At 46.7% G+C, this 23086-nt stretch overlaps 1 protein-coding gene across 10 annotated transcripts in view; it reads left to right on the forward strand.

Annotated features, from left to right (window-relative positions):
• Window positions 1–14880, forward strand: part of SP110 (SP110 nuclear body protein) — a 45273-nt gene extending 30393 nt beyond the window's left edge. For 4 of the 10 annotated variants that reach the window (XM_040228146.1, XM_040228143.1, XM_040228148.1 and 1 more), the window contains 8 exons: window positions 4119–4217; window positions 4678–4820; window positions 5605–5649; window positions 11121–11236; window positions 11880–11988; window positions 12280–12351; window positions 13140–13280; window positions 14540–14875. In XM_040228146.1, the coding sequence (XP_040084080.1) occupies window positions 4119–4217; window positions 4678–4820; window positions 5605–5649; window positions 11121–11236; window positions 11880–11988; window positions 12280–12351; window positions 13140–13280; window positions 14540–14653 (839 nt within the window). In that variant the 3' untranslated portion in view covers window positions 14654–14875. Of the gene's footprint in view, window positions 1–4118; window positions 4218–4677; window positions 4821–5604; window positions 5661–11120; window positions 11237–11879; window positions 11989–12279; window positions 12352–13139; window positions 13281–14539 lie in introns of all 10 variants that reach the window. The other 6 variants (XR_005718946.1, XM_040228142.1, XM_040228145.1 and 3 more) reach the window with 6 other exon arrangements.
• Window positions 14881–23086: the final 8206 nt, after the last annotated feature.

Genomic DNA, 23086 nt, shown 5'->3' on the forward strand with positions numbered 1-23086 from the left:
CTCTAAGGCTATGAGTTTGTGTGTTTTATCACATGTGTGATTAACTGTCTGTACATCCTATTCACTTCGGGAAAATCAAATGAGGTCAGAAGGCCTTGCTCGTGGCTCCAGCTCTCCTCTGCGCCTTGCAGTTTGTGCTTAAATAGCTGTCAGATCAATACATTATCCATTCTTCCTCATCAAGTATGAATACCTATATCAGGACCTCCATTGACCCATATAAACTAGAAAAGAGCCCCTTCCTTGACACACTTGACTTATATCTGGCAGAGGTGATTCTTGTAACCAGGCCCTTTACTGCCCCCTGCTGGAAAGAGGCCAGAAGTGTGCGAATGGACTATAGCTCTGATGTCACTAGGAGCTCCCCACCCCCCACCTTAAAGGGGCACTCTCTGCTCAGGGTGTGTTCCACACGACCATACACAGAAGCCCTGCCAACGATATGTAAGTGTGTACGTCACTTTACAATTGGCAACCGATTTGTTCTACTCTGCCATTTAATCCTCAAGTAGGTATTTTCCAGCCCATTTTGCAGATTCTATTAGAACATAAAGGACTTGCATGAGCTGAAACCAACCTAGGTGTTTTAATCTCAAGTCCTTTGTTTTACGCTGAAAATTAAATACTCCCCCTCCAGGTCTTTGTAGGAAACACAAGAAGGAGGCAAGAGTCTAGGCAAACACTGACAGCTGTCCGCCAGCATCAGCTTCTCCCACCTCCTTAGCATGTCCGCCCACCCGGCTTTGACTTCTGATTTAACACCTTGTCTTGGGGTGGCAAAGAGTCGGACGTGACTGAAGTGACTTAGGAGGCACACACACACTCTGTGTGGGACAGAAGAGCCTGGTGGGCTACAGTCCACAGGGTCACAAAGAGTTGGACACAACTGAATGACTGAGTGCCCCTCCACACACTCTGCTGTTAAATGATGTGGGATCTTGTTGCATTGTTCCTGATGGCATGGAAAGAGCACACACATAGGGGCTGGCATGTCTGGATTCCAATGCCAGCCTCATCTCACAGTGTGGTGACTACCAGGCATTCTCTCTCCAAAGCTGTGCCAAAGTCCCCAACTCTAAAATGAGGTCCATGACCACTGCCTTCCCTTTCTTAAGGCTGTTGTGCAAATAAACAAGAAAACGTATGTGCTGCTTTTACTAGCCACTCCATCGCCACACGGGCCCTTCCTCTACAGACCACAGAGGTCCAGACTTTTCCCCAGGCCATGATGGGTTTTTCTGTCTTAATTTTTATTTATTATTATTATTTTTGACTGCATTTGGTCTTCATTGCTGCAAGCAGGCTATTTTCTAGTTGTGGTTCTCATTGCGGTGGCTTCTCTTGTGGTGGAGCACAGTCTCTAGGGTGCATGGGCTCAGTAGTTGCAGCTGCCCGAGGGTTCTGGAGCATGGGCTCAGTGGTTGCAACAAACAGGCATAGTTGCTCCGTGGCATGTGGAAGCTTCCCGGACCAAGGATTGAACCTATGCCCCTGCATTGGCAGGTGGATTCTCAACCACTGACCCACCAGGGAAGTCCCCAGGTATAGTGTTCACCTTGTGCCTCTTTCCTAGGTTCTGTAAGAATCCCTGGAGGTGGTCTTCCCCATCACGTATGGGGGTTTCTCCATTCCGCTCTTCTTTGTCTCTGTTTGGCTTTTCTTTTCATTTTCTCCACCAGGCTTTTCATATTCATCTCTATGAACTCCCTTTGGGTTTCTTTTTCTGTTTGTGTGTGTTATTGCTGTTGCTGTTGCTTGTTGTTTGGTTGATTTGGGGTTGTTTTTTGTTTGTTTTCTGGCCACGCTGCTCAGCATGCAGGATCTTAGTTCCCTGACCAGGGATCGAACTCGTACCACTTGCCAGTGGACCACCAGGGAAGTCCCTCCCTTTGCTCTTTAATTGCTTCCTTTTCCTAGCAGGTTCCTCGTCTTTGCTCGCATTTACTAGCGCTGACCTAATAGGTCTGAGAGAGCTGCATTCACACCGCCCTCCGCCCCCCCAGGCTTCCATCCTTAACGTCTGTTTACTGAGATGAGAGGCAGGATGGAACCAAATGAAAGATCACGGGAAGCAGATCAGAAAACTTTTACCCTCCCTGAGGGGGGTATGTGAGGGGGTGGCTTTGGAAGCATTAAAGACACAAGGTCCCTCCTAATCAGGCAAAGGAGAGGGAGCTGCCCGTGCCCACCACTCTGCACACTGGGCTGTACTTGATCCTTCGGTGACACAATTATGGAAGGTCCCTGTTGCCATCCGAATCCCCCTTGGGATCTTCACAGTGATTCAAAGTTACCCGTGACTCCGCCTTGTCAGCAAATGCCCCACTCAGCTTTGATGACATCAGCATACGCTGTTGTAAGCTTGCTAGTGAATCGCAGAGCCAGGATTACAAGCCCACCCAGTCTGGCTCCCAGTGCCCCGCTCTCATTCACTGGGTCGTATTTAGTGGGCGGGTGCTGGGGACCAGTGGTGGAGCCAGCTACTCTGTGCAAGAGCACTGGCCAGCTGTTCTTCCCACCAAGGTCTTCGCACCCCTTATTCTTACCTACCTTGCTACAACCCCTGCTCCGCAAGGCTGAGCTTCCTCTGGGTTCTGTAGAAGGCAACTTTCGCCTCACTTCTCATTTCTCATCTGACTCTGCCTAGCTCGTATCTTTCTGAACTAACTCATGGTTTCCTTGCCGTTGATGCAGCTCTGTTTCGGTTTTTTTCCCCAGTGGTGCGCTTGCTTTTTCGTGTTTTCCTGTAGATCTTTCTATAGGTGTTCGAGGCCAGGGTGAGAGTTGGGCTATATATTCTCCTTGCCTCATTGCAGATGCAACCACATCCAGTATGAGCGCACATCAGCTCTGGGGAGCCCTTTCTCTCTGCCCCACCCCCACCCCGAGAAACAGCTCCTGCGTCTGTCTCGAATGAACTCGCCCTGAGTGAGGTTGGCAGGGGAGGGGGGAAGCAAGAATTACTGATGTTTTTGTTGTGTTCGTGCTAAGGCGCTTCAGTCGTGTCCAACTCTTTGCAACCCCTTGGACTGTAGTCCAAGAGGCTCCCCTATCCGTGGAATTCTCCAAGCAAGACTACTGGAGTGGGTTACCTTCTCCTCCTCCAGGGGATCTTCCCAATCCAGGGATCGAACCTGAGTCTCTTATGTCTCCTGCATTGGCAGGTGGGTTCTTTATCACCAGTGCCCCTGGGAAGCCTGATGTTTATGTTACCCCTTCTACTTTTACAATTCCTTCTCCTGAATCAGAACCCCAGATCCCTACTCTAAGGCTCTAAGTTGCCTAATCTCTCCACAGGCAATGTGCAGACTAGTCTAGAACACTTGGGGGTTTTCTTTTCCTCTTAGAGGAAGAAATGGGAGAGCAATCAAATGAAAAGGGACAAGAGTTAACATTCTCCTCTCAGTGCTAACTGCTTCACTTACCCCCATCTTTGTTTGAATCAGGAAAAAAAAATCATAGAGAAATATTCTCCAACTACATGAATGCAAAGGAATATTCTGGGCTGGCAACTCCCATCAGCACAGAGGGACAAACAGGATGCTTATGGAATAAAGGAGCGTTGGGTGATTGTGATTAGTCTGTAAATTTAAACACATTCACACAATTGAAGCACAATATGTTTATTAAGGTATTTTATGTGATGTAGGGTTGGCGGGGGTCGTTTTGTTTATTAAGGACCCCTCGGTACACCCATGTAGTCTGCCACTCAAAATGGAAGACTTCCTGTGAATTAACCAGAGAATGCCCCGCAGCATTCTTTATGTTATTATGGTCATTGCTCTTATTATTAGAATTCATGGAAAATTCAAGGGGGAGACAGAATGAAGACTGAAGAACACTAAGCTGTTCTTTTCCTTTTTAATAATGTATTTATTTGGTTTTTGGTTGGGCTGGGTCTTCGTGGCTGCGAGTGGGCTTTCACTAGTTGTGCCTGGGGGCCGTCTACTCTGTCACGGAGCACAGGCTCTAGGCACACGAGTGCACGGGCTTCGGTGATCGTGACACACTTGCTTTAGTTGCTGACCAGGGATAGAAACCACATCCCCGGCACTGGCAGATAGATTCTTATCCCCTGAACCACCAGGGAACTCCAACCTGTTCTTTTTTACTTTCAGAAAAACCCAAAGATGAAACTTTTGATTTTCACTCTCCTGAACTCCCCGTGACCTGTGGGGAAGCAAAGGGGATTTTATATAAGGAGAAAATGAAGCAAGGTGAGTTCCTTGACCTTCTGCCCTTTGGAACCCCGCGATGAAGGAATCACTAGAAGGGAAGAGAATATCCACGTGTCATTGTTCAGGGTGTGGACCCTGCAAGCAAGGCTGTTTTAGAAAAAGCTGGGCTTGTGATGAAGGGATTTTTCCACCTGTTCAATGTCATTTTATATCTGGTGACCAGGCCACTGCCTTTCCATATGGAAGTCATCCATGGACCTGTAACACATGTCCTTGCCACGTGAAAGGCAAATCCTGTCCCAATCCCTCACCACTCAGTTGGGTTTCAGGGCTTCCTTCAATCAGAGAGGAGGAATTGGGTTTCCCTGCTCCTTCTCCCACCTCACAGGGAGTCTCTGAACCCAGAACGGTAGAGCACCATGAGTAGGGGGGGTGGAGGTTTAGGGTGAATTCACCGCGGATGCGAGTGGATGTAAGATGGACTGTCTTTACTTTCCAGGATCCTCAGAGAAGTGTATTCAGAATGAGAAGGGAGTTTGGTTCACACCAAAAGAATTTGAAATTGAAGGAAAGCGGAAACATTCTAAGAACTGGAAGCGGAGTATGTTTTGTGGAGGAGAGAGCCTACAAAAGCTGCTGCAGGTATTGTAATAACAAGAGACACATAGGTGGTGAGTTTAATTCCCTGAAGGATGAGCGGAATTACAATAACAGAAGTGTAAGGAAATTCCCATCAGGATTCCACAGCGGGACTGAGAAAGAGCTAACCGATCATAGAAAAACACTGTGGGTGAGGAAGTTAGGAACCCAGACTGGTGCTGATGAGGGGAAACTTTAAATACAAGATGGAGAGATTTAAGAAGCTTACCCTGCTGGTATGGGAGAGGGTGGGCTTCAAGGAAACTAGATGAAGAGAGAGACCCCTCTGAAAGCTTCCCTGTGCCCACCACCCAGTAAACACCTCCTCAAGACTACACTCCACGTGGGCCCCTCGGTGAAGCATTTCCAGACCATCCTGCCCATGGCCAGTCCCTCCTCTCCACTTCCCCAGCACACTGTTCCAACCCGTGAGCAACAAACAAGAGTAATAGTCTCTGTGATCCCAGGTCCCAACACGAAACCGCTCCATAGCACTCGGAATATGATCCCTGAAATGAAATCGTAAGGATGTTATCTAGAGAAGAAACGGGAAGGAAAAGGAGTGGGTAGGCTGGCAGAGAGAGAACAGGTCTTGAGTTTGAATGACAGAGAATAAATAACGTCCAGAAGAAGAGCCAATGGGAGGAGGGAGCTAGTTATTCTTCCTGCTCTCTTGTACCCAGTAGGCTGTCCATGTACAAATATTCATTCACAAGTGGGGACTTGGATATTTACAAAAGAAAAGCCTTCAGAACAGTCCCATTCACTGACCCATTCTCTCTTGCAGAAAGGAATTTTGATCTGTCCTTCAAGAAAACATCTCAAGACAGAGGTAAATAGCAGGTGAATTCCTACTACATTCTCAGCCACCATGTTGCAGACTTTCCATGTGCCAAGGCTGGCCTGGGCATCCTCGACCTTCCTAGGCCTGAGTCACCTTCCCATTACAGCACTGCGGTTTCCTGACTACTATTTTAGCACACTGATGCTTGTACATTCTGCCTTTATGTTCATAGTTAAGACAGGGAAGCAGATAACTCTTTAGAATGAACATTAGGAGTGGCATGTGTTCTACAAAAAATATTTGTATATTGGGAATATCAGCAACCAAATGTGTCAGAAATAGAGTGCTCTAGCTTGAAAAGTGAATACGGTATTGAAATAGACAAGAATAGACAAATAGTAAGAAGTAAGAGTAAGAAGATCGTCCTTGATTGAACTCCAAGTATTCCTAACTTTGACATGCTCCTTGTTGGTAACAGCAGAATGGAATGATGTGTTTGAACTGAGCTTTGTCTCTGCAGAGCCACATGATGGCATTCATTCATTGGCTGTACCCACTACTCCTCCTCAGGTGCCTTTACTTACATAGATAGGTCTTCCAGTCTCGAGTCCCATTCATGGGCTTCCCATTAGATATGGACCTCCAACAGAGGCAATGATGCCTCTTCCATCTTGTCCAGGAGGTTAACCTGACCCTTGGCTGGATTCTCTTGAAGTTGATAAGGCAATGAGGTCCCCCCAAAGTCCCCCAAAGTAGTTTATTATATAAATCATCTTTTCCATGCTGATTTGAAATACCTTGATATGTTTAGGGAGATTCCTTGTAATAGCAAAAAGAATAAGAATATTGATGTCCATCAGTACTCTAAAATATACTGATAATCAACAGAATGGTCATTTTTTTAAATGCATGTTTTGCAAGTATAAGGGTGTTAAGGTCAGGAAAGCTTCAAGAAGCTTAAGCGGGTAATAACATGTACAGAAGGAGCGCAGTTTTGTTTATGTGAATGTGTAGGGCTATGACAAAAAATATCTGGAAGAGTCGGTTATTCTGGGATGGGATGACAAGGGACATTTGCCTTCCATGTTATATATTTATATACAGGTGAAATTTTTATAATGATCATTTATTACTCTTGTAACCAGAAAGAAATAAAGATTTTAAAAATCCAGATCATTAATTAATGGCCCCAATATTATAGTTCCTTCTTACTCATAATGCTACATGTCAGCAAATGACAACCAGGGGCACACTTGACCTTTCAGTCTCCCCCCCCACCCCCACCCCATCAGGAGTCACTGCTACTGCTAAGTCACTTCAGTCATGCCCAACTCTGTGCGACCCCATAGACGGCAGCCCACCAGGCTCCCCTGTCCCTGGGATTCTCCAGGCAAGAACACTGGAGTGGGTTGCCATTTCCTTCTCCAATGGATGAAAGAGAAAAGTGAAAGTGAAGTTGCTCAGTCATGCCCGACTCTTAGTGACCCCATGGACCGCAGCCTACCAGGTTCCTCTGTCCACGGGATTTTCCAGGCAAGAACACTGGGGTGGGTTGCCATTTCTTTCTCCAATGCATAAAAGTAAAAAGTGAAAGTGAAATTGCTCAGTTGTATCCGACTGTTAGCGACCCCATGGACTGCAGCCTACCAGGCTCCTCCATCCATGGGATCACAGTGAGGTAAAGAAAACCAAGTTTAGTTCTGATCACAAATGGACCAATGCAGGCCCTTCCCCCAACACGCCACTGTTGCTCTGCAGTATACCAAGTCTTTGCTAGCACCTTGCTCTGCTTCTGTGTACCAGCAAGAGATCTGATGCTGACGTGGGGTTGGCCAAAAGGTGCATTTGGATTTTTCCATAACATTGTATGGGAAACCCTGAATGGACTTTTTGGCCAACCTAATACTGCAAACGTTTGCTTTGTGGCTGGCCTGCAGGTTACTGCTCCCAGGCCCCCAGGGCAACCTGAGCAGCTGGTGCAGAGAATCAGGGGCTCCGGGCCTGTGAGAATCTCCACCACTGGAAGGGCCCAGTATGCAGACTACAGTTGCTATAGAAGTGGCATATAGCGTGAAACTGACAGCTTCTGCTTTTTGCCTTTTTTTTTTTTCCTTTAACTTTTTGAACAAATCCTGGAACTTTTTGTTGAGGAGTCCACATTCAGGTTAGATAGCAAGATGGTGAGATAGCATCACTGACTCAATGGACATGAGTTTGAGCAAATTTCCAGAGATAGTGGAGAACAGAGAAACCTGGCATGCTGCGGTCCATGGGGTTGCAAAGACATGACTGGGTGCTGAACAGCAGCAACCCCATTCAAGTGGGCTGATTTGCAACCAACAGTTTAAATAAGTATAAGTAAACTCTGTACACGGGGGTGGTGTTACTTTCAGAACTCAAAAGGCTTTAAAATGTTGGGCAGTTGTTGTAGGATTGAGTTTTAAGAGGGTCAGTCATTGTTTCTTGACAGTGTCAGGGATAGAGCAGCCTTCAACTGACCAAACAATGCCTAGGAATTTGCTGAGCAGGTAGGGCCTTGTTCTACATGTGGGGTGATAGCCCATCCCTTCTCCTGAGTTCCTTTCTGTAGTTGTATATTCTGAATATGTCAAATGAGAAGGGTTGCATCTATGTGGTGTCATTCCTGTGTTGCTCCTGGGGGAAGTCGGCTACAGCTATGATCTTGTCTGCAGAGACTGTGTGTGATAGCAAAGCTGTCAAGGTACCCCAGGATAGCCAGGTAAAGGTGTGTTGTATGCCTGCAAAGGTGAAGGCCAACTCCAGCAGGGAGGCTGTTGAGATAGGCACTGAACAGAACATAAGAGCCAAATCTGTGAATGTAAAGCATTTGCCAGTTGCTAAGTGGATGGCATCAGTAACGGCATTAATATTGGCTATATCGTGGGGGTCCTTTGTGAGTAATTGCATCCCATTAAATTTAAACAAGGTACCTACTACCCTTTCAGGGGACCTGCCAAACACAAAACAGAGGACAAACAGGTATACCTCACCTTAGTGCCCCAGGGGCATAACACCCACTGCTCAGAACTATCCTGTAGTGGGCATGGATACTTTGAGCTAACAAATGATGAAGTGAAATAAAATTAAATCTTTGACACAATCAGTTTTACATAATGGAGCCCACGGACCTTGTCCTCTGTTAAAATAGTTAATAGGACTCAGTAGAAATTAAAGCAGAGCCTTGAAGAACAGAAATTTGTCATGTTGTATTGTTATTTAGTCCCTAAGTTGTGTCCAGCTCTTTTTCGACTCCACGGACTGTAGCCTGCCAGGTTCCCTGTCCATGGGGTTTCCCAGGCAAGAATTACTGGAGTGTGTTGCCATTTCCTTCTCCAGGGGGACCTTCTTGACCCAGGGATCAAACCCAAGTGTCCTGCATTGGCAAGTGGATTCTTTACCACTGAGCCACCAGGAAAGCCCATATAAGATCTATTTAGCACAAGAGTGATTATCTCTACTTTTCATCCATTTAAATGTCCAATCTGGCCTGCTCTTAAACTTGGAAAGAATGGATGGTGCCTCCTGGAGGATGATGGCAACCTCAGTGCCCAGAAGAGAACAACATAACTCCAAGCATAAGTCAGTGTGACCTGAGCCAGTTAGCAATCCAAAGAGAGACCCCTAGGTTGGAATGGCCACCCAGTCTCCTGCTTGCCAGCCCAGCTATCTTGTGGTTGCCTGCAGGTAAGTGAGCTCAGCCCTGCACCAAAACTGGGTTCAGATGGCTCAGATGTTGAAACCAATGATGCAGCACCAAGAGAGAATAAAAGATTTATTGCTCATATACAGAGACCTTCTGGGGAGAGGCAAGGCAGGCACCCAGGCTGGTCTGAAAGTGGCTGGAGTGAAGAAAGGGTATGCGTGCTATGTCACTTCAGTTGTGTCCAGCTCTGGGAGACCACATGGACTGCAGCCTGCCAGGTTCCCTCCGTCCATGGGATTCTCCAGGCAGGAATACTGGAGTGGGTTGCCATTTCCTTCTCCAGGGGATCTTTCCAACCTAGGGATCGAACCTGAGTCTCTTATGTCTCCTGCATGGGCAGGAGGGTTCTTTATCACTAGAGCCGCCCCAAGAAAAGGTATTTATTATGGGTTTATTATGGTTAGGGATGTGGCCATGGGCTTCCCTGATAGCTCAGTTGGTAAAGAATCTGCCTGCAATGCAGGACACCTCAGTTCAATTCCTGGGTTGGGAAGACCCCCCTGGAGAAGGGAAAGGCTACCCACTCCAGTATTCTGGCTTGGAGAATTCCATGGACTGTATAGTCCATAGGGTCGCAAAGAGTCGGACACGACTGAGTGACTTTCACTTCACTTCATATCGTGTGGCTGAGGTGAGGGTTCCCTTGCTGGGGCGAGGTCTGTCCTACTTGAACTTCTCACTGTGGCCAAGAGAGGGAGCCCATGAGGTTTTCTTAGCACCTTGCCCAGATGTGCCAAGAGGGGAAGAGGGAGGGGTGGGTTAGAGAAAACACCAGTCAGCAAATATAAAAACCAGAGTCAGAGTCTTTATTAGTGTGACCGTGGGTATGTGTGTCTTTTCTCTGTAATTTCCCTGTCATATCATGTGTGCTGGAAACTTTCACTCCAGAACACGGAGGTAGGGGACAGGGGTAGCAGGGCTCTGGGCCCAACTATGTTCTCCATCAGGAGAAGCAGGTAGGTCTGCACTGGCATCTATACTCTGGACCAGCGCAGGCCAGGTGTCATCGAGGCAAGAATGGCTGTTGGGTGTCAACCCTAAAGACAGAGAGAGGCAGACTGGCAGGTTCAGGAGGGGAAGGCCAGAAAGATTCTTTGACCTTCAGGGTTATGGAACTCCTTAGGAGGCCTTGGGGCTTAGGAAGTGGAGAGGAAGCCTCCCAGCTAAGAGAGATGAACACCATCCCAGATCAGGAAGACGTTTCCCTTTGGCTGGGTGGCCAGTTTTGCCAATGGACTAAACGTTCCCGTCCCTGATGCCCTTGGTCAGCGTCCTCATATTTGTGTTAGGGACAGTGGTGGGTGGTGGCAGGGTCTTCTCCTTGGGTGTAGCTGATTCTCAGTTGCTTTGAGCCTTTGCTCCAGCTCCTGGTGGTCTACCCGAGACACCATCTGTCCTCGGGGGAAAGGACCACGGTGGAGCACTTTGGCACTCCTTCTCCTCCTCCTCCTCCTTTTTTGCCTTCAGTCTTTCCCAGCACCATCTGAATCTTTATCCAGCTGTAAGGATCATGCCTCTCACGTAAGTCACTTGTAAAATTTACTGGGTTACATTCTACGGCCATGAGAAAGACCCCTATGGATCCTCAGCACACACCCCCGCCCCCAGCCAAGCAACCCATTGACACAACAGCTCTGTGCCTTTCTGTACGTCCCTCCACGTGTCAGCATAACCTCAGGGACTGTTCTCGGAGGTGCCCACGAGCTTACCTGGGCCTGCACGCAGCGGCTGAGAGCATCTCTGGGCCAGGCCCGGGAAGGGGGGCAACCTGTCTCAGGTACCAATCCCCTTTTAGCAGGAAAACTCCAAGGAATGTGAGGTGTGCTGTAAAGGGGGCTCACTTCTCCGCTGTGACACTTGCCCACGATTCTTTCACGAGGACTGTCACATCCCACCCTCGGAGGCTGAGAGGTTAGTGAGACACAGCCCCGCCCGGGCTCCGCCTCTGATCGCTCATCTCGGGTTGGAAGAGCCGCCGGCCCGGCAGAGCCCAGGATGACCCCGCGTAGCCCCATCGGCCCGCAGCCTGTGTTCCCCGTGGTATCAGTGCCTCTGAGTCACGCTGACCCCCACACTGCCCCTGCCGCTGGGAGTTGTCCTTTCCCGGTTTCGTAACCCAGACTCCTGTCCAAAGGGCGGAAAAACACCATTTGTGCTCTGTGATTTCTCAGGAAAGGCAGGAAACATGGCTTGCTTCTCCGATTTCCCCCGCAGTCTCAACAGGCTGATGCAGCCTCAGTCACCTAGCGGGTTAAGACCCAGTTTCTGGCACTCCAAGCAGGTGTGCAGGGCAGAGGAGGGCAGAGGAGGAAAGGAGAACCCACCTCTCACCCTGCCCTCCACGCTCGGACTGCTTTGTGGCTCTCTCAATGGGACCCCTTCCTGCACTCCACTCCCACCCACCTATCCCCCCACCCACAACCCCCTCCGCCTTGGGAGTCTTGGAGATTCGAGGAGGTGGCCCCTTCCTTCCCTGGCTGCATCCATCAGGAAAAGGAAAACGGTGGCTGTTTCCAAGGACCTTGTCCTCGCTCATTTATGCCTGGCCCCGCAGGAGCCCATGGAGTTGCACCTTCTGCAGAATAAAGGAGTCTTCAGGAAACCAGCAGGGTCTCCAGAAATCTGAGGTTCGGGCAAGGTCCATGCAGCCGGAGGAGCAGCTGGTGAGTGGGATGGGGACCCAAGCCTTCCCCTTTCCCCTCAAACAGGCAGAGGGTCCAGGGAAGGGCACCCAAAGAAAGCCTTCAGTGTCTCACTTCTGAGGATGGAGCTTCAGCGCTCAAACGTGGAGGACAGGCAGAATTCAACATTCACCTCCCCACCACGGCACCTTGGCAGATGCAGTCAGAAGGCTGATTGTGTCTGGCTGCTCCGATATGTGGTTTCTGGGCAAAGGCTTGGCCTCACTTTCTCCAAACTGCATTTGCCTTTAAATCTCTCTTCGTATTTTACAGAAATGTGAGTTTCTCCTCTTGAAAGCCTACTGTCATCCACAAAGCTCTTTCTTTGCGGAGACCCCATGTAATGTAAGTTCTGTTCGACATTTCTCATCCTCTGGACATCTCTCTGCTATTAAACTCATTTTAGAAATGTGGAGTGTGCGTCCTGCAGGCATCTCTGTTTGTAGAGGGTGAAAGGTTTAGCTGCAGGCTCTGGAGTGGGGCTGCCTCTTCAAAGTTTACCCCATTGCATACCAGCTCTGGGACACAGTATCTTAGTTTCTCTTTCTCTTCAGTGGGAATGTCTTCCTTACAGAGAGCATAGGGTTGAGGATACAGACTCAGGAGACTTGAATGTAGCTTCTATGTAGCTCAACCAGTTTTTAGCTGTGAAATTTTGGATAGGTTACTTAACCTCTCCATTCCCTGGTTTCTCATCAATAACACTGGGGTAGTTATTGTTATTGTTATAGTAACAATCTCTTACTGTTGTTGTGGAGATCATATATTAATGTATCAGCAGTGCTTAGAACGATGCCTGGCACATAGACATCAGATATTATCAGTGCGTACGTGCGTGCTCGCTCACTTCGGTCATGTCCGACTCTACAACCCTATGCACTGTAACCCACCAGGCTCCTCTGTCTACGGGAGTCTCCAAGTAAGCATACTGAAGTGGGTTGTCCTGCCCTCCTCCAGGGGATCTTCCCAACCCAGGGGTCGAACTTGCATCTGCCTGCATCTCCTGCGTTGGCAGGCTGATTCTTTACCCACTAAGCCCCTTGGGTATTACCCTGCAAATAAAGGCTGGTGTTGGATCCATTCCAGGGACAATGCCTGTGCTCACATCGTCTCTTTGATATCTTTGCCCCTAGATTCGAGATTATGGCGAGCCCTTTAGGGAAGCCATGTGGTTGGACCTGGTTAAAGAAAGGCTGACTGAGAAAGTGTACACAATGGCTTGGTTTTTACGGGACATGCGCCTGATATTTCACAACCATAAAACATTTTACAAGGTAAAGGGAATTTCCTGCCTCCCTTTCACATCCTTTCTACTTCCCCCTCATTTCTGGGACAGCAGAGCTTTGCAAGAATCGTGCCTAGTCTTGTCCTGGGGAGAGGTCAAAAAGCAAGGATTATAGAAGGAAACTGTCTCCCAATCTCAGAGGTGGAGAAAGAAACTGAAAGTTGCTCAGTCGTGTCTGACTCTTTGCGACCTCATGGACTATACAGTCCAGGCCAGGATACTGTCATCAGTAGCCATTCCCTTCTCCAGGGGATCTTCCCAACTCAGGGATCGAACCCAGGTCTCCCACATTACAGGTGGATTCTTTACTACTGAGCCACCGGGGAAGCCCCTGAGGTGGAGAGGAGGGTGTCAAAAAGAACAGCAAGCAGGGTCCTTGTAAATGATACCTGAAAAAAAATTCATCTTCAGTCCCAGAAGGACAGGCCACACCCACTGAGAATGGTCAATTTCATCCTGCTTCCTTGTTCAAATGGGGTGGGGCAGGGTGGAGGGGGAGGCAGTTTATGCTTACATGGTCCTTCACGCCTCAGAAATACAGAAATGAATTAATTAAGATGAAATGAATTAAACTTTCAGGATGCTCATGCTCGGATTTTCTTACTCCTGAGTTTCCCAGTGGACTCAAACACCCAGATTTGCTCAGCTGGTGTTGGTTCCATCTTTCATTGGTAGGAAGAGCAACTAGTTGAACTGTATTGCAATCCAAGGCATTCTTAACTTTATTGCGTTTACTCTGATTTTTTACTCTCACTTGTCCAGATATTTCTTGGGACATATATAAAGCGAATTCTCAATTCTACCCAGCCTCCTTCCCTCCCTGCTTGCCACCAGTTGACGTGTTCATGAGCCACAGACTGTAAACTGGTGTCTACCCGTGGAGCTGGAGCGGGGAAGAATCAGCCCAGGGAGCCCTTCAATGCCTGGCACAGTCTTAGCCTTGGAGAATGGAAGGGGTCATCTTTCCTTCAGAGAATGGGCTTTCAAGAAAAGCTTTATCTGGTTTTCCCCAAGGTCAGGCTTTGCTAGGGTCCAGACCACCTGTCAGGTCCAGGTTAACCAGGCAGAGCCTCGTGCATTTGAACATCTGAGTGGCAGCCTCTCCCTCCTGTTCTGCTTGCCACCTGGGGGAGTGCAGCTTTCAGGCAGGGAGAGCAGATCTCCTAAGAAAGCATGAGTGATCCATGATCCTAATTCTTTGTCCTTAGGCCCCCGTGTGCTTGCTTTTTTTTTCTCTCTCTCTTTCAGGCTTCCAACTTTGGTCAAGTAGGACTGGATTTAGAGGCAGAATTTGAAAAGGACCTCAAAGAACTGCTTATTTGTCATGAAGCCAGTGAGAACAGCTTCCAGGCTCATCCTTGATCCTGTTCTGCATGGACTAAATCATCCCAGTTTCAGGATCCATATAATGGCCATCCTTAGATTGCCAACAACTCTGGGATGCTATTGGCTGCCCTCGTCATTCAAATCCAGACTTTGCAAAGAATCATTGCGTCCTCCACCTCCTTTTATTCTTTTTGTATTTCACTCCCCCACCCCAATTTAATAGTTTCTTAATACCATTAAATACCTCACCACCGTTCACACTCTCTTCATTGTCTCATAAATCCTTTTCCAATTGATTTGTTTAAATTGGGATCCTAACTACTTTCACACACTGAATTTAGCTAATCTGTCTCTTAAGGTTCTTTTTATCTGTATATTCCGCACTTCCTTTCTTCCTTGCTGTCTACTTATTGGACAACCTGGGGTCTTTGCCCTAGGCAATTTTTCATGTTCTGGAATTTTCTTTTTCTTCCTTTTGGGCACACCATGCAGCTTGTGGGACCTTCAGTTCAGTACAGCTGCTCAGTCTTGTCTGACTCTTTGCAACCCCGTGGACTGTAGCATGGCAGGCTTCCCTGTCCATCACCAACTCATCACAAATTGCTCAAACTCATGTCCATCGAGTCAGTGATTCCATGCAAGCATCTCATCCTCTGTTGTCCCCTTCTCCTCCTGCCTTCAAGCTTTCCAGCTTCAGAGTCTTTTCTAATGAGTCAGTTCTTTGCATCAGGTGGCCAAAGTTTTGGAGCCTTAGTTCTTTGTTTTCAATTTTGGCTACGCTTGTGGGATCTTAGTTCCCTGACCAGACATTGAACCTGTGCCCTCTGAAGTGAGAGCACAGTCCTAACCACTAGACTGGAATTCCCATGTTCTGGGTTTTTCTACATCCCCTGTGAAAGTGAAAGTGTTGGTCGCTGGGTGGTATCCTACTCTTTGCAATTCCATGGACTATAGACCGCCAGTCTCCTCTGTCCAGGGAATTCTCCAGGCAAGAATACTGGAGTGGATAGCCTTTCCCTTCTCCAGTGGATCTTCCCATCCCAGGGATCAAACCTGGGTCTCCTGCATCGTAGGCAGATTCTTTACCATTTGAGCTACCAGGGAAGCCCTCATGCTCTTAGTGGCATGTGTTTTTCTATCTGGCTTTTTTTTTTTTTTTTCAGACCTAGAGGTTAGATCTAGAGGCTTACTTGGATTCAGTTTTGGGGGAGGTTTGTTTCGAGTTGATTGTTAGTATAGAGACTTCCCGGGGGGGGGGGGTCTGTGTATTAATATGTAATATTAAGATCTTACAGCAGGTTCAGGTGTTATCAACTTGACCCATCTGTTACACATCATCCTTTCCTCTAATGATTTTAGCAGCCACTGATGCTTATTGCCTAAACCTATTTCAATAGGGTTTGCAAAATGGTGATATTTAGATTCTGTTACTCCTTCTATGTGGGTTTGATCCCTGGGTCAGGAAGATCCCCTGGAGGAGGAAATGGCAACCCACTCCAGTATTCTTGCTGAAAAATCCAATGGACAATGGCAGGCTATACTCCAAAGGGTTGCAAAGAGCTGGACATGACTGAGCATATGAGCGCTCTATTCCTTCTACATTTATTAGTTAGAATTCTTCTGCAAAGGACTCCCTTCAATAATATTTGGCTGCCTTGAAGTACAGTTTGTATAGGAAATAAAGGATTAATTCTGGATTCTTTATTTAAAATGTTCAAGTTAGTGAGTTGTTTCCCTAATAGCCTCTAAAGATAGACACGGAGGTTTGTTTTTTTTTCTATAAAGTATCTTGAGCTCACGGCTTTAAATATTTAATGTGCTCCAAACCATTGCAGTTAATATCTTTATTGCTGCTCAAATTGCTTATCAGTGAGTGAAAGTCTCTTCACGTTGGCTCCTGAGTTGTTTTGAAATGACCCCAGGACTCTTTGATCACGTATTAGCTACCTATTGCTGTGTAGCAAATGACCCCAAAGTTTAGTGGCTTCAAGGAGTAGTCATCTTATTGTTCACTTGTCTGTGAGCCAGAAATTTAGGAAGAGCTCCGTGTGGATGCCTTATCTTTGTTCCACATGGTATTGACCAAGCCCCTTCATGCTTGTACAGTGTTACTTCTGCCACATACTGTCAGTCCAAGCAAATCACCAGACCAAATTCAAAAGGAGGGGAAATGGGCTGTACCTCTTGATAGGATGAATGGCAAAGCCATGTTTCAAAGGGAATGTTATTTGGCAAGAAATGTTGCCACTGTCTTCAGAAACACCCTACCATAGTCTACCCTCTGACCACAGCAATTAACATCCTTCCCACATGCAAAGGACACTCACGACCCCCACCCCCCACCCCATCCCAATAAGTTTCACTCATTGCAGGACTGGAACAAAGTCCAGGACCTCATCATTTAAATCAGGTACGTTCCTTAGGTGTGGTCCATTGGATGCAGCCCTGCAGGTACATCTTCTGTGGAACCAAAGACCTGTGAACTAAAGGACAAGTTAGTCTCCTCCACTTTCCAAATATAATGATGACACAGGCTGTAGACACTTGGATTCAAACAGGGGGAAATGGATAGTATATAGCAGTCACTGGTCCATGGTAACTCAGAAATCCAATCAGGTGTGTGTCGGCAGGACAGAGAACATTCCTTGATAATCCCTTGATTTATAAATATTATATCCCTCTAATTCCCATCCAACACCACAGGCTTCTCCCATGTCTTCCTATAGGCAATATCTGTGCCTGTCTTCTCCCACAGTACGTTTACTCATTTTCTCAAATCTAAACTACAACAATATTTTCAGAATTTCTACACTCATAACACTATGAAAAAAAACTAAGTTGAATTCTAAATTTGTGTGGAATTTTTGTTTCTGTTGTGTATTCAATATACCATTGCACAGGGTATTTTTTAGGACTTTGCATTTGTATTTATAAATGAGCTAGGTCTGCAAGTTTTTGTATATTGCCACAGTCAGATTTAGAGTTACCCTGTTGTTGTTCAGTCACTGAGTCGTGACTTCAACCCCATAGACTGCAGCACACCAGGCTTCCCTGTCCTTCATTGTCTCCCAGAGTTTGCTCAAACTTATGTCCATTGAATCGGTGATTCTATCCCACCATCTAATCCTCTGTCACCCCATTCTCCTCCTGCCCTCAATCTTTCCCAGCATCAGAGTTTTTCCAATGAATCATCTCTTCACATCAGGTGGCCAAAGTATTGGAGCTTCAGCTTTAGCATCAGTCCTTTCAACGAATATTCAGGGTTGATTTCCTTTAGAATTAACTAATTTGATCTCCTTTCTGTCCAAGGGACTTTTAAGAGTCTTCTCCAGCATCACAATTTGAAAGCTTCAATTCTTCAGCACTCAGCCTTCTTTACGGTCCAGCTCTCACATCCATACATGACTACTGGAGAAACCATAGCTTTGACTCTATGAACCTTTGCCAGCAAAATGATGTCTCTGTATTTTAATACACTGTCTAGGTTTGTCATATTTTTTCTTCCAAGCAGCAAGTGTCTTTTATTTTTTTATTTTATTATTTTTTTAATTTATTTATTTATTTATTTATTTTAATTTTTACTTTACAATTCTGTATTGGTTTTGGCATAGATTGACATGAATCCACCACAGGTGTCTTTTAATTTCATAGCTTTCAGTTACCATCTGCAGTGATTTTTGAGAACAATAGTAATGTTTTCTGTTCTTACTGTTTAAGTTTCCTATCTGGTCTTATCTTGCCATGGCATTTCCATACTTCTTTTTTTTGATACATCTTTCTGTTGACTGAAATATGTTTTTAAAGAAACTTTAAAAGAAGGGCACGTGGCTGTTATATGTTTTCTGAGTCTTTGCATATCTCAGAATGTCTTCGGTTGTTTTCATTAACTAACAACTTATTGTGCTACAATATATATTTTCTCACAATTTCTCACCTTCAAAATTGATTTAGACTTTGTTCCACTGTCTTTGAGTATTTTGTTCTGCAACTCGACTGTCTGATTTCAGTCAGAATTATATTTCTAGTGTGTGAACACATATGAAATTCCCCCTTTATCTCTGTAATTATATGTTTAGCTATTTTTGACAGGATGGGATTCAGTGTAATACTCTTATCATTGGTCTTGCCTGGCACACTGAGCCTTTTCAGTATACACATGTGGTTCTATTTTCAGCTCCATTACATCTTTCTGATCCACTAGTTCTGGGCTTACTGTCAAGAACATCTTTTATCCTTGCTTGGTCCTCGCTATTTATCATTAAAAAAGAATTTCATAAAAACATTCTTCTTCTTAGGCGCTTAGGATGAGACTTAAATATACTAACTTAATTGCAATTCTATGGTCAATATTTTAAACAATGATCTTTTAGCACTTCCATTTTGCTAATTACTATCTATTAACAAAGCCTCAATGGATAAAAACTTTTTCTTATCACAGTGGTTTTCTTCCCTCAAGACAAAAATAGGAAGTCAGTGCAAATTACTAGATTGCTCTGATCTGCTCTACCCAAATTCTCCAGAACTGTGAGAAATAAATGGCTGCAGTTTCAGCTACTCAGTCTGTGAGATTTTGTTAGACAGCACAAGCTGACAGATAAAAATCGAGTAACACCATCATCAGAGCCCCCATCCCTGCTCCCATAGCAAGTTGAAAGCTCTTCAACAGGATCTTGCAACTTCCCATTTAGGTACCTAGTGTCACAGACTAATAAACAGGAAATGCATAGAGATCCCTTTGGTTCTGATTTCCCACTGTTTCCACAATAGTGTGAACTGTGAAATGGGCTGACTTCACTTATCATCCAGAAAGGGGTGTAAGCAATTTGGGCACTTAAAGAAAAGCATGTAATGAAACAGAGCTCCTTTTATAGTTGGAAAGGAAGATGACAAATATGGCCATAAGGACTTCTGGTGCCCTTCCTGGAGAGCATGATGGATTCCAGAGATAATGATGGCTTTGGATTTCCAACTCCTCCTGCGGGAGTACTAAAGGCTTCTCTTTGCAGCACAGTCTCCGACCCTTCTCCCCACTGGTTTGCCAGTAGGCAGGATTGCTGTGCTCTAAATTACCTTGAATCCATTTGTGACCTTCTCTTTCATTCTGGCACTGATAAGCTGAATCAGGTCTCTCTCACTCTGTTCTGTCATGGCTCTGGATTGCTCTATTATTGGGGGAAAAAAAAGGAAACCACTCAAGAGTCATTTCTTTCAGGATGAAAGTTTCAGCCACTATCAGTTCAGTTGCCATGACAACCAAGACCCCTATCCCTGGGACCATCTATCCCTTTAACTTCCTTTTGTTGCTGTTCTCTTTCCTACTTGAAAGAGTGGGGTTTGATTTATTCTGCTAGGCTTAGTGGTCCATATCTTCCCCCAGTCCTTCTGAGCTGGAGACAGATCCATTCTCCTTTTGTTCTCCCACTGCCCAGGCCCACCAAGTTTGGGCCCCCATCTCCTTAAACAATAAAAAGTCTTAGTGTGGGGCTTCTGTGGTGGTCCAGTGGTTGAGACCTTCTACTGCAGGGGCCACAGGTTCAATTTGTTGTGCATAGGCAAATAAATAAAAACTCTTAATGAAATCAGTGTCAGTGACATCCCTGCAGACAGTGTGATTTGTGTGTCCCTGGAAACCTCTTCTAGTCCTGTACCCAGGCTGTTTCTCTCTTCCTGGTCCAGCATGGTCCTATTCCCTACTGGCCAGAGCTGCTGAGAATCCAGGCCACCTCGGGGCTGCCTCCTCCCAAGCTGTGACACAGGCGGCGACTGTTGTTGTTGCTGTTGTTCAGTCCCTCAATCATGTCTGACTATTTCTGACCCCATGGGCTGCAGCACACCAGGCTTCCCTGTCCTGCACTGAGTGAAAAAGTGAAAAGTGAAGTCGCTCAGTCACGTCCGACTCTTTGCAACCCCATGAACTATAGCCTACCAGGTTCCTCAGTCCATGGAATTTTTCAGGCAAGAGTACTGGATTGGGTTGCCATTCCCTTCTCCAGGGGATCTTCCAGACCCAGGGATAGAACCTGGGTTTCCCACAGTGCACGCAGATGCTTTACCATCTAAGCCACCAGGGAAGGCTTCACTACCTCCCAGAATTTGCTTAAACACATGTCCATTGATTCAATGATGCCATCCAACAGTCTCATCCTCTGTCACACCCTTCTCTTGTCCTCAATCTTTCCCAGCCTCAGGGTCTTTTCCAATGAGTCTTTGCATCAGGTGGCCAAAGAATTGGAGCTTCAGCATCAATCCTTCTAATGAATATTCAGGGTTGATTTCCTTTAGGATTGACTGGTTTGATCTCCTTGCTGTTCAAGGGATTCTCAAGAGTCTTCTCCAGAATCACAGTTGGAAAGCATCAATTCTTCGGTGATCAACCTTCTTTATGGTCCACCTTTCACATCTGTATGTGACTACTGGAAAAACCATAGCTTTGACTATATGAACTTTTGTCAGCAAAGTGATGTCTCTGTATTTTAATACACTGTCTAGGTTTGTCATAGCTTTACTTCCAAAGAGCAAGCATCTTTTAACTTCATGGCTGCAGGAGGTAATAAATGACTCTTAAATGATCTTCTGAAGCTAGGAAGAGCTACAGCTTCAAAAACTGAATAAAGAAAACTTTACAGAGTGACTGGAGGAATTATATATAAAAATATAGTGTCCTCTCCAGCTGATTCCAGAAATTCAGCCTTGGAAAAGTCATTCTTAGGAGCTGCGCAGGCGTGGTTTCCTGGTCAAGAATACCTGCTCTTGAGAGAGCAGACTGGGCTGAGTGCCTTTCTTAGATGCTTTCCAAACTTCTGTTGAGCCAGACCTGGCTGAGGAAGCTCACATCTCACATGTAGCTGTGGGACCTGCTTCCCGCTGGCCTGGTCAGTCCTGCTGGGTGCCATGACCCCTCTTCTTCACTCCCCCAAGCCGTGAGGACCCTGACTATTTCTCTTTCCTCCTAAAGATGCTCCCACTCCATTCCCTAGAATCTTTCTGCCTGCAATTGAGCGTGAGGGCTATAGGAATCTCAGCTCTCCCTTCTGTTATCATCCCTGGGGAAAACAAAAAGCACACATACTATCAATTTAGCACTGTGGGGTGACACTTTAGATCATGAAATCCAAGAAGTCATGGTCTTACACACTTCTGCTCTGGTCTCAAGGGGCCATTGCATCTCAAAAACCATCTAGAAAAGGGAGTACCATTCAGTGAAGCCCTGCCAGCCTGGACTCCTCAGGCTGAGTGCCAATGGGCATGCCAACTGGATAAAGCCAGAGCTAGGACACGGTTGGCACTGGAGGCACTTCTCCCCATGAGCAGCCCCTGGCACCGGGTTATGTACAGAGAGGTTGGACAGACCCTACAGGAACTCCCTCCGCCATCATCCGGATGTCACATGGAGGCCAGTTTTCCAAAAGACAGCACAAGGCCTCAAGCAGGAACTCAGCAATGAGGACAGTGACCCAGACCTGGACACAGGACCTGAGGAACAGCAAAAAGGGGCGGGTGCATGTCCAGGGTCTCAGCTGATACCAGAACTCATCTGCCAGGCCACCCTAGGCAGCGTCTGTTTAATGTGAGTGACAGTTTGACAGGATAAACTCTGTAGGGGATGAATGGAGGCAGAAACTTCCTTCCTTCACAAGGGCAACATCAAGGGTTCTAGTTTCAGGCACAACAATGGTTCTCCAGGCTCCTTAGCCCCGGGCAGAGCATCCAGGCTCCGCGGTCGCAACATTCAGATCCAAGGCTGTAACTGTGCCTGGTGGTCAAGATGCAGAAGGAGGAGATGAATCAGCTGACCCTGTGACTAGCTTCTGAATTGATTCATGGGCCCACAAAAGTGCCCTGGGGAGCAAGGGAGCCTGGTCTCTCTGCCCACAAGCAGGTGAGTTCAGGCGGCCAGTGAAAGGGGCTTCAAGTTCACAGGCACATGTTAGTACTTTGTTGTTGCTTTGACCCTAAGTTGTGTCTGACTCTTCTGACCCCACAGACTGTAGCCTGCCAGGCTCCTCTGTCCATGGAATTTTCTAGGCAAGAATACCAGAGTGGGTTGCCATTTCCTTCTCCAGGGGATCTTCCTGACCCAGAAATCAAAGCTGGGTCTCCTGCATTGCTGGTGGATTTTTTACCGACTGAGCTACGAGGGAAGAACCCTGTAGGAACTGGGCACTAGGAGAAGTAGCGAGGGTTTTTAAGGGTCAAAGGAGCTCCCAAAGGCTCTGTAGTTGAGCATCGAGGAACAGGAGAGCCAACCAAGGACGTCCACAGATTAAGTTAATTAATTACAGATGCAGATACAGAGAATAGACTTGTGGGCACAGCCCGGGAAGGCAAGGGCCGGACAAACTGAGAGAGTAGCGTTGACATGTATGCACTGGTGCTGGTGCTGAGGCACTCAGTCGTGCCCGACTCTGTGACCCCACGGACTGGAGCCCACCAGGCTCCTCTGTCCATGGGATGTCCCAGGCAAGAGTA

Source organism: Oryx dammah, unplaced genomic scaffold (assembly GCF_014754425.2).
Source record: "Oryx dammah isolate SB20612 unplaced genomic scaffold, SCBI_Odam_1.1 HiC_scaffold_27, whole genome shotgun sequence".
NCBI classification, from domain to species: Eukaryota; Metazoa; Chordata; class Mammalia; order Artiodactyla; family Bovidae; genus Oryx; species Oryx dammah.